General features: G+C 31.7%; 1 protein-coding gene across 1 annotated transcript; it reads right to left on the bottom strand.

Annotated features, from left to right (window-relative positions):
• Positions 1 to 9,724: 9,724 nt before the first annotated feature.
• LOC114165502 (zinc finger protein ZAT9-like) lies at positions 9,725 to 11,771 on the bottom strand. Its single transcript, XM_028050109.2, has one exon. It carries the CDS (start codon positions 11,491 to 11,493, stop codon positions 10,006 to 10,008), a length of 1,488 nt encoding a protein of 495 aa, XP_027905910.1. The 5' UTR covers positions 11,494 to 11,771; the 3' UTR covers positions 9,725 to 10,005.
• Positions 11,772 to 12,716: the final 945 nt, after the last annotated feature.

Genomic DNA, 12,716 nt, shown 5'->3' with positions numbered 1-12,716 from the left:
TTATTTTTCTTTTATTTCGTAGGTAATAGTAGTGTGGCACATTAGAAATATCGTGTAAGTTTAGTTCAGAAAAATAAAATGGGTGAATTAAAAGTAGGTAAAAAATAAAAATAAAATATTTAGTTGAAAAGAAAATTATAAAGAAATATGTAGTGATGATGTGAGCATAAGCAACGAATGCTAAGATCACATGGAGTTGCCAAGTAGTCAAAGTTTTATCATAAGACAATGTCGTTGATTATGGTTAAGCTACTTGGTACAAGGTTTGGCTTTGTTACAACCATGAAGGATAAATTCATAAAGCTATGGAAGTTAGTAGTAGGATTTTAGTCATGGTCAATTATATGTTGTAGCTTCTAAAGTTAAAAGCAACCCATGATTAAAGATTTTAATCCATGACATTGTAAACAATCCTTTGACTGCTACCACAAATGTAGTTTTCAAAGAAGTTTTTAACAATGTGTAAGTGCAATGTATGTTAACATACCTGTGCCTGTGTTTTGGGAAAAATGTATGTCTGAGAGTACTTACAAAAATATGAATGCTTAATTGGTGTGCATTCCTATGCTGTTATGGTGTCATGTATTCAGTTTTTGTAAGAATGCATTGCGGCAAAAGATGGAGATCCAAGTAAATGGTTGGCTACTTTGATCATATGCGTTGCTTTATCATGTCTTGAACTGACCATTACATTGTTGTAAGAAATCCTTATTTGCCATAATGCATTAAAAATCCAAACTACCATACACCAACAACACAATAACAATTAATTATATGCAGAGATTCAACCAACTGCTTTTAGTAGTTATTATTGACACCACCATAATTCTTTGGTACACCTAGCACAATAAGTTCAAATAAGTCCTAATGTAAGTTCATATAGTTCATATAGTAATTACTTATGAAAAGTATGACTTTCCAAACCTATATTTAGCCCAATTGATACTGAATCTTTTTACTAAAGACACCACTGTAATTATGTAGTGGACCTGCCACAATTGTCAGGTTATTAATGTTGTGAGGTCAAACAAGACTTTCCAAATCTATAACTAGCTCAATTCATACTAAACATTTAACTAAAGAAACCACCATAATTATGTAACGCACCTCCCACATCTTTGACGTTATTAATGTTATAAGCTCACACAAATGGTGATCCATGTTCATATATTGACAAAATATCGTAATTACGACTATCCAAACCTATATTAAGTGCATCAAATTACGACATTTCCAATTATTTGTCGAATTGAGTTTTCTATAATAATTATAAGTAATATTATTATTTGGAACTTATTATGATTTTTATATTAATATAATATTATAGTAAGTCTAAACGTACACAATGAATTGTTCATTTTTTATAACTAACATTAATAAATTAATTGAATTTTTTTAGTTAATAATATTTCAGAACTGGAATACTTATACTATCTGTAATTTGGATCCATTTTTATAGAATCATAATTATATAAATTAACAATATTATTTATGAATTGGTATTAAGAATAAGTTTACTAATGTTTAATTATAATTGCACTAGGTATCATATAATTAGAAATTTGGTAATATATAATTTTTATTTATTCAAAGTTGTGGTTATTGAAATAATCTACTTAATGAAAATATAAATTTGGTAATATACAATTTTTATTTATTCAAAGTTTTAGGTTATTGAAATAATCTACTTAATGAAAATTTAAATTTGGTAATATATATTTTTAATTTATTCAAAGTTTTTGGTTATTGAAATAATCTACTTAATGAAAATATAAACTACTGGAAGAAAATAATTTAACAATCACGAGAGACAATTAGTAGAGATAATTAGTAGACATACTCAATGTAATATTAAATAACCAGGTGTTCATAAACATACATGCCAACATACCAAAATATATTAATGTTGACATACAAAATATTGGAAATGTGCAAATCATGAAAACGAAAGATAAAAAAATTGTTCATAGGTCTCATATATTTGTTTCAGACACAAAATATTAACAAACACTAAAATATGTTAAATCTTCAAAATATGGATCACGTTCTTTTCGTCATTCTCCACCATAAATTTTATACGATCACCAGCAGCCAACCCTTTTTTTTTTACAGAATTTCTTCCAATTGCATATGAGATAACACTCAAATGCACTTCTGCCTATCCAACAAATTTTGCAGTTCTAGTATTGAGATTGCCCATTTGTCAGCACGTAGGTTTTTCGCCCCTTCACCAAACATTCTTTTACAAACTTGGCATCCAAATACTACATTCAAACAAAATGTGTTAAAATAACATAAATATAAATGAAAATTATAAACACATAACTATAAATATAAACCATACCAAAGAAGATGCTTGAACATCATAACTACTTAATATTTTCTCACAATTAGCAAAACCAACTTGAACTTGGGTGTTAGAAGCACTAGCCAAATGCCTCTTATAATCTATTTCAATTCCTTAGCCCGAGAAGATCCTGTGAAGAAATATATTGTTTCCTACATAATTTAAATGTAGGAAACAAGGAGAACTCAACCCATAAAATGAAACGTACCGACAAAAACCAAACAATACCATCCTCCCAACCTCATCTATGTCCACATATATTTCAAACTTTTCTGACAAAGGATCATACAATTTGACTGGATCATTAAAAGACACTTTATGCTCACAGAATATTTGGAAGTGATCGGCCAAAGTTAACAACAACTATGAAAAGAATCATCAAAAAGCCAATATTAGCAACAATATCTATAGATCTACACTACAAATTATAATAAAAATTGACTAAAGTTGCATACCGTGTTTGGGATAAATTGCACCTTAAATGCTTGGAAAAAACTTATTGAGGACAGAGGGTTACATGCAAGAGCATTTTTTCTTCTACTAGGATACTCAACCTCCTTTCAGTCTAAATTGAACACCCTTATGCGAAAGTATCGATCTCCACAATAAAAGAGTACACACGTAATAATCATCGTTAAGATCATAAAACCGCATTATCTCCTGAACCGCACGAATATGTCTTTGAGCAAGAAGAGTTTCTTCAAACTCTATGTTGATCACGTTTCCTTTTGGATCACTGAAAAAGTTCATCCCCGTGAGTAGTAATTTCCCCATTGTTCATAAAAACCTTCTTCAAACTCTAGATAGTCTTGTGATATAGAAAACCACAACGATCCATAAAAATAAAAACTTTGTACAAAAAATAAAAGAGATGCTTGAAGCAGACGATCACAAAAAAATATAAACTTTGGTCCAAAAAGTAGGTCTACACATGAAACACAACAAACTTAAAGAAAATGAAAGATGCAAAGGGACCAACCTCTGAGGGTTCCATGACCATGACAAAGTTATGGTAGAAATTGGTAAAGCTAAGAGGCCTGGTCTTAGCATCGGTAGCTTGTGAGATTCAATGGTTACAATACATAACTGATGATTTAGGCTTAAGAATTCCAAATCCTTTTGTTGTTTTCTGTGATAATCTTTTTGCCATTCAACTTGCCAAAAATCCATCCTTTCACGAAAGAAGTAAACACATTGAAGTGGACTGCCATTTTATAACAACCAAAGTTCTTAAAGGACTTATTGTTTTATCTCATGTTTCTTATAAACACTAAGTCGTTGACATGCTCACCAAGTCATTATATCTCACTATGTTTTAGAAGAATTTATCCAAGATGGGCCTGCTCAATATCCATGCTCCATCTTGAGAGGTGATATTAATGATACTCAGATCATTCTCTGGCCCATTGGCCCCACAATTCTGTTGCCATTACTAAATTCTGTTACGTTAACTTTTTCTCTGCTTTTCTCTCTCCTTTTTGTTTCTATCACATACTTTGTATATATACCCTTATTATGAATAATACGTTGAGTTGATCTTTTTCCTCAAGGATGATTTTCTTTTATGTTCCATTATATTCCTAATAGTACTTCAAGTAATTGATGAAGAAGAAAGGTAATGTGTGTGTATGAGGAATAGTGAAATGAGCATTACCAACATGATTAATTTTCAAACCTTTACCATTTCCTATTTGAACAACGTCAGCCCCATGATATGAAATAACTCGAGTCATGAGTAATGTGATGTGAAGCTCCAAAATTTGGATACCATAAAGGATCATGAAAAGTAGATAGGGTACCCAAGATGAAAGTTTTTGTGTTATCAGACATAATGGAGGGAGCACTTGTGAAATTTGCAGCAATGGTGGACAGGGAAGGTTCATATCGATGCTAACATGTTGCAACTGAATGACCATGTTTGGAACATATTTGACATTGTGCACGTTGATTGATATTGGAAAATGATGAATTATGGAAAGATGATCGATTTTGAGACCTATTGACGAAGATTCATTTGAGTAGTGACCACCACAGTTAGTGCGAGATTGACCATGAGTGTAAGACCAAGATGATGACGTTGTGTTTGCTTGCAGAAGAAAAGATTTAGCTGAGTGATGCTTCTCAAAGCATTCTTCTTGTGCAAGAAGAAAAAATTTGACCTCCACAATAGTTTAATGATCAGTTCTTAATATGACATATGTAATGAAACCATCATATTCTTTAGGAAGTCCATCAAAAATTGTGTCTATATGATCTTCAGTGGAAATCGGTGAGCCTACAACAGCTAATGTGGCAATGATTTTCTTATGTCCATAAGATAAGTAAAAACAAAACGATCTTTCTTGGGATTTCATAATTGAACCTTGAATTTCTTTATTTTTGCATCAGTGTGGGACGCAAAATGAATTGAGAGCTTGTTCCAAATTTCACAAGAAGAAGTCAAACCTACCATGTGTGTGAGAGTAGGAGGTGTCATTGAAGCAAGCAATAATGCCATGATTAGTTGATCTTGTTGATAGTAATTGTAGAAGATTGGGTTGATAACTCCATCCAATTCATCAATAGTTGTGAGAAACTGAGAAGGAACTGATGAGGTTTCAAGAAAAATGTTGTAGTTTCATTCCATGTAAAGTCGCCAAACTTGTTGGTGCCAAAAAAAAAAGATATGAATCTTCATCAAGTTTTATAAAATTTGGTGTTTGAAATGAATGGGGAACAAAAACAAGATTGGGTGGGAAAGAAAGAATTGAATCTGTAGAAACGGAAGATGATAATGCCATATCGGCTCTATACCATCTAAGATGAAGAGAAGAGAGAGAAGATTACTATTATTTCATATTATGCATAGACATAAGTATATGTTATATACACGTAAGAAAAAGGAAAAATTGGTATAACAAAAGACATTATATAACTAATAGAAACGAGAAACTATGTAAAGTTATATGTGTAAATCATGTAACAAAGAGCAAATAAGAAACTTCTAAAAAACTCATATTAAGTATGTTTTACGAGAAACTAATATTCAACTCAAAATGTCATACCACTTCATAAAAAATCAAGATAATTTTCATTGCAACCCATGTTCATACACCTTATTATAAGTTTTTTATTGCACATAAAATATTAATTTACTTTTATAAGATGCGACTTTTTTAAGTCGTCAATGCAAAACATAAAAATTGGTTCTTTGCACCAACAAATCCATTTATGTACTTATTTATTTAACTCCTTAAGTCAGGTATAAAAAATATATTTTTTACATTGTGTTTTTTATCTTAATGGATGAAAATATAACTTTTTATCTCATATGATTAACCAACATAAAAGAGATATTATTTTATGTCATTTGTATTTGTATTTATGTCAATCCTTAAAATAACGTAATTTGTCCCTAAATAACTTACATGAAAGGTCCTTCTCACTCCAATGACTTCTTAACAATGTTCTAGTGTGCAAGAACTCATCCTCAATTTCTTGATCCTATAACATGCTTAAAATACTTGTCATAATATAATAGGTCATTATTTGAATGATATGATCTTTGGAGATGGAAAGACTATGAAACAATGCTAGGAATAAAAGCTTATGTTCTGTCCATGGATGAAAACAACTTCCAAGGGTTAAAATATATATATTAGGGAGTGGTATTTACCACAAAAATCAACTATAAATGTAGGGAAATACTAATAAGACCTTCTTAAACTTGAGAGCAATGATACTCATATGATCAAAGGCTTGTTTTCAACCTAACGATTTTTTCTGCAACCTGTTAAATCTTTTTGTGCAAGAGTTTTCTATATATGGATTTATTGTTGGGTTTAATTATAATATCTTTGTTAAGAATAATAACTTTGTACAAGGGTTCAGCTGCCCTTAGTGTCTCTTGTGTGTGTACACACACATACACACACATTGCTGATAAGGAAATCCTCACTTTCTTAGCATATGATGTTTTAAATTTACATATTTAGATCATTATAGTGAGACAAAAAAACATATGTTGTATGAATCTTTACTTAGTATATATGATCACAAAATAGTTAACATACAATCTCAAATATATAACTTCTTAAAACATATCATAATACATAATGATAAACAAATACAATAGAAGAACATTGAATCATCATATCATTTTCAATATAATCTTTCTATTTTTTTATAATCTCAATATTTAATGGAACACATAATTCATACAACCTCGTTTTTATTCTTAATAATTCAACCATTTATAAGAATAAAACATTCAAAAGTTATATATTTATGAATTATGATTATTGAACCTCGAAAAACTTTAAACTAAGTAAAAAAAAAAAAAAACATGTTTGAAAGACTAAGAAAATGTGGCTTGAGGAAGATCACTTTGCTTAAACAATATTTTTCAGTAAAATAGAAATCGTTCTTGGTCATTCCCTTGCTTGAGTTATGGTTCGTGACTTAAGCTATATTGTGCTAGTTGCTTGAATTGTAGTTCTTTGCTTAGGCTACATGTTCCTGCAGCTTTTGATTCATATATCGCTTGATTGAGAATTTCTTGCTTAAGTAAGAATTGAAAAGGTCAAAAAACATAACAAATTCAAAATTGATGTTTTAGCAACTTTTTATCATTTCTAATACTTCTAATATATTTTAAACGCAACAAGAAATTCATGTGCACCCATGCTAATAATTATATCCATTCAAACTAGTTATCTCCTAAACTAAAATAATAAAAATTACATCACCAACAAAAAATATATTCTCCATTCATAAAAACACCAATTCATATTCAATTTTAACCAATTCAACCATCCTAACAAATATGAATGACATATTTAAAATTAACAAAACACGATTTCTCAAAATAGCTAATAATACTCATGTTGACTCTTCTAACATTGTTAAGTTCAAAAAACATGAAATCAGCAACTATTCAACAACAATAGTTGCTCTTGTTCATTCAATGAATCCAATCCTCATCCTCTACAATCTTATCCAACCAAAACTTATAAACAATAATAACTTTAGCAGCTAATTAAGACAAAGTGTCAGACAGAAGTACGGCTATTAGTTTCAGTAGCTATTGTTTTATGCAGTTTCAGAATCCTTAGAAACCAGTACAGTATTCAGATTCTTAACGTTATGTAACTTACTAGAAGTGTTTGAAGCTTCAAAAGTTATCAATTTCCAACTTCTTAGCAACAAATCCAATGAATATTGTTGAGTTGAGGTAGGAATATCCTTATCTTTCCCATAACATAACTGGAGAAATTATTTCAAAATGTGCACCTCATTGATACAGTTAATTTTTCCAGTTATAATACACACTATCAATACTATCATCTGAATCATGATTTAGAATCCCCTTCTGCAGTCTCCTTAGATATAGATTTCAAATTCTAGCATGTCTTCCAAATCTTATCAAGATTTTCAAACATATTCTTTTTAGCAGCTCAAATAAGAGGAAAATTAACTTCAATATGACTAATATTTTGTTAGTGTCCTGAGTTCTTTCATCCCCTTCTTGGGAAAATATACCTGCTTTGGGAACCTCAGTTTCAAGCCTTATACAATTATGAATTGAATGACATATCATCTTTCAACAAGAACAAAAGGTTGGAAGCTTTTCATACTCCATGTTAACCACAAAACTTCTCATAATCAGTTCTTTCCATCAAACTCTGATTTGATAGTTCCAAGAGAATACCGGTACTGATACCTTTTCGAAAAAAGAAAAGATAGCTTGCAGTAACAAATACTCCAAAGAAGGTCATAAATCCAAACACAACATTGAACTTTAACATCATAGCCGGAACATAATCTTTGGTTCAAGCAAAACCTTGACAATACCAAAAGTTATTCCAAGGTCTTATCGTTAACCGAGTCTTCAATGTGAAGGCAACTTTATATAACCCCTTACCAAGGGGGATAACAGTCCAAACACCCAAAGATTTCCGAGCTGTTTCAAGTTTTTTACAAAGATCAAGATATGTGAGAGGTTTATCCCTTTCGTAAATGATCTTCCTCGGAGACAATTTTTACAATTTTCCAGTCCAGCAATCTGAATAGAGATTGTGTCTCCTTTAATACAAGAAAATGGCATCTGGGAGAGAGGTATGCTACATCCATTATGGAGCATTTAAGCAAAGGTTCTTTCTTGAACCGTGGCAGTAACCAACTGAGGAGGTTTAATAGGGACCAACGAAACATATTGTTGAACACAGCCCCAAGGAATCTCAAAACCAACAGAGGCTGGACCCATAAAAGAAAAAAACCTGCAAGAAGCCAAAGAAACAAAACAACAAACAGGTAGCATGCACACCTGCTGGCTGGACGGAGCAGGAACTTTCGGGAACAAAACAAAACAAAAAGCAAGACCCAAACCAGCAACAACTATATGCAATGCAAAAACTCAAAAAGCAAACAAGAAAATCTCAAACAGACAAAACTAAGTTATACGCACACAACTCCCAAACCACGAAAAGCCTAGGAACCGCAAATCGAAGGACCCTGGAACTGTCACCAAAGAGATATAATTTTTTTTTTTAAAAAAGTTGTAAAATTAATGTTATATATCGTCTTATTTAGTTAGAATTTGTTTAACATTACTAAGTTTTTCACACATATTTTTCATAATTTTTTTAAGAATTACACGTAACATGCTTAACATTTTCTTCTATAAATTATCTTCATTTAGTTTTTTATAAATTTTATTTAATGAAACTGTGACTATTAGTATTTTTTTTTTTTCAGTTTCATCATACATAGGAAACTCGTACCTTTAACTATAAAAAATATTATACTCAGATGATAACACTAAATATAAATAAAGTTTAAAACTAAAATAATAGTATAATTAGTTATATAGTTATATGAATAAAATAGTCCTTTAAAAAATTGTATCACAGAAAACGCAGGACAAAACATACCTCAAGGATGAGACAACTCTGGAAAGGAAAAAACATAACGACTGGTAATACAAAATCACTTTATTTCTTTACTCTATTTAATGCTAATAAAATAAAATATTTATATTAGAATATAAAATAATTTAAGATAACTGCAAGAGCTGAAATGAAAACCAGAAAATAATGCAATTGAAAATGAGATGGAAAAAAATACATTAAAATAATTTCTGTTGGGCAAATAATTTAATAAGTACGAGACTGAGTATTTTCTCATGAATCTAATAATTAAAGCCCAGGTGAACCAGTAAAAAAAATTCTTTGAGAAACAGGCAAACATAAAATGAACAAGATGCTTTGTAAATATGAATCTTTTAGTTAACTTTATTCAGAATAATTACTTGATATGCAAAATAAACTTTACAAAAAAGATATAAAAAATGGCGAGTTATATGTATGTATATGTATATATAAGTATGATAAACTAACAATTTTTCTTTTTGTAAGTGTGACAGTCATGGTTAAATTACTTACATTTTGGGTGTTTATGAAATAAAGATGAAAAGATAACTTTAAAGTGTGTTTGAACTGCAGTTAAAAAATGAAGTTGAGTTAAACTCAATTGAAAACAAAAATATAGGTATAAACATGTTGTTGTGATAAGGTTTAATAAAATTGGAAAAATAGTTAAAATTTTTTAACTTAAATCCAAACACACTTTAATTAGTTATATTATCAAAATGGTTTTGTGATAAGTATTATATATATGTATCAGGTGTTATCATTTGTGACGTCAGTAGCAGCTGAACCGATTCCCACCTGCAACCATGGTGAAGAACTGCCTCCAATGTTCATGTCTTTTAGCTCACTTAGTTTGGCCAACTTGATCTTATTATCAGTCTCGTTATCCACATTTTGCATTGGGTTATTTGTGTTTTTCTCGTCCTCGTTGTTGTTGGTGTTGTTGTCAATATCAACATTAACAACGTTGTTATTGTGATGGAGACTTTGACACTGGCTATTGTTATCATCTTTAACATCCTTCGATGTAACCCAAGGCTGCAAGTAAATTTCTGTAGAAACGTTCCTTCTTGCAAGGTCATTGGAAGGTGCAGGAAGGTTAAGGTCTAACTTGAGATCAAGAGGCTCAGAAGAGGTGTCGAACTTGGGTATTTGATCCAAGTGGTCGTGAAATTGTTGAAATCTCGTTAACGTGGATGTGTCGGGTGCGTTCGATGTGATCCAATGACACCTTTTGTGTCCCCCAAGAGCTTGTCCTGAAGAGAAACTCCTATGGCAAATTGAACATTCATGAACTTTGGATTTTCTCTTGGAGGAAGAGGGCAACGTGGGGTTGGACCCATGCTCGAATTGGAGGGTGGAGTTTGATTTTGTTGGGAACAGTTCTTCGTGTGTGATTACATCATCCTCGGTCATGAGGTTGTCGTCAAGGTTGTCTAGTCTCGCAGCAAAACAACCCTTAACCTTTTTGTGGCTTGCTCTATGGCCACCCAATGCTTGATGTGAATTGAAAACCTTCTTGCATGCTTTGCATTCGAACAAACCCTTGGCAATCCCTTTCGCCTTGTTGTCAACCAGGTTGTTCATGTTGTGAATATTATTATTATTATTGTTGTTAACTTTGTACGACAATGGTGCAATGAAATTCATGGGATTTCTCCGTTGTTCTTCCTCCTTGCTAGCGGATGCACACGATTCTTCGGGCTCGGCCGCAAGAGGATCTACAGTGCCATTCGACAACATTATTAAACAATTCGCTAGGTCTTCTTCCTCGCTTGATGGGCAATTGTAATTGAAGCTACCAACCTTAGTTCTCAAGGACCGTTTTCTCTTCGACCACCCGCATCCTCTCCGATCACCGCCGCCGATGCCACCGTCATCGGCGTCGGAGCCCGGAGAAGACACAAAGGAGTCGGCATCCTCGGAGGTGCATTTTCCGTGTTCAAGGAAAGATTTCCACGACAAAAACTCCTTGCCACAATTCTCGCATACCCTACAACTCTTTAGCCTATTAGGGTTTGTTCTCAAAGCATACATGCGTTTGTTGCTCGGTGGCACATTCCCTCCCAACCTATCTTCCCAATCACTAGCCTGATCATCGTCATCCATTTGACCACCTTCATCTCCTATGCCATGAGCCCTCATGTGTCCTCCCAAAGCTCTTCCACAGCCAAAACCTTTCTTGCAAATCTTACAAAAGTGCTTGAAGTTTGATTGTTGATCCAATATCAAAGCCATACATAAAATTCAAATTCCAAGAGTGGTTGGGTTGAAACTTGAAAATGTCAAAAAAAAAAAAGAAAAAAAAAGAAGGAAGAGAAAAGAGACAGATAGATAGATAGATCAGAGGAGAGGAGGAAGTGAGTTAATATATAAACAAGGGTGGAGTTTGTTGTTGTAGTGATAATTAAGGGCTAGTAGCCCTAGTTTTTAGTTGGAGTATTTGTGGATGAGAGAGAGAAATGCATGAGTTCTTTTACAGCAAGAGAGTGTGGTGACAAGTGGAAGAAGGTAAGAGGGAGGTCCGTGTAGTGTGAGAGATAGAGAGAAAAAACAGTGTATGTGAGCTTCTTTCCCATTTTTTTTCTTCTTTTTCTTATTAATTATGCCAATGTAAATAAGTGAGTGGAAGAAACATAGTGCTTTAAACTACCATACCTATTCTTTTACTTTTATTTCCTAACCTAGGAAACTAATCTATGTTTCTCCTTTGTTTTCGCTTGCTTTATCTTTTTTCTTTTTATTTTCTAACCTAGGAAACTGCCATACCATTTTTCATTTGTTTAATAGTAATCACAATTTATTTGTGATCAACCTAGTTTTGGTCATCCCTTTTGACTGGATTGTTTAAAATTGAGCATTACTTTCTTTATTTTATGGATTATATATGTGCTACTTCGAATGTATTATTGTCGATAAATGTATTTTGTTAGTGTTTCTCATGTGTGTGCATGAGTCAACCTAAAAACATGTTTAACTTCAACACGACAAAAGGAAAGAAAAATGCCGAAACATCTGGATCAGACCCATGAAAAAATATCTGGTTTTAAATTCATTTACTTCCTAAATCAGCTCCAACTTGATTATTGTATTATTGTAAATTCCACGCATTTATTTTAACTAAAATTTTAATTTTTTTAATTTTATTTTATTATTCCTCTTTGTATGAATAAAGATATAATTTTTATTTTATTTTGAATAAATGTAATGTGTTAGTGTTGGTCGTGTGCATGAGTCAACCTAAAAATATGTTTATCTTCAACCAGACAAAGGAAAAAAATGTCGAAACATCTAGATCTGAGTTGTGAAAAATTATCCTATTTTAAACTTATTTATATCCTAAATCAACTCCGATGTTGATCATGATATTATTATAAATTTCATGCATTCCTTTTAGCTAGAATTTTAATTTTTAATTTTATTATTTTTGTTGTTGTAAGTAAATGTATACAAATGTATTG

Source organism: Vigna unguiculata, chromosome 10 (assembly GCF_037176805.1).
Source record: "Vigna unguiculata cultivar grain cowpea cultivar isolate G323 ecotype 2 chromosome 10, ASM3717680v1, whole genome shotgun sequence".
Taxonomy (NCBI): domain Eukaryota; kingdom Viridiplantae; phylum Streptophyta; class Magnoliopsida; order Fabales; family Fabaceae; genus Vigna; species Vigna unguiculata.
The sequence above is the reverse complement of the archived record's forward strand: the minus strand, read 5'-3'. Positions and strand labels throughout refer to the sequence as shown.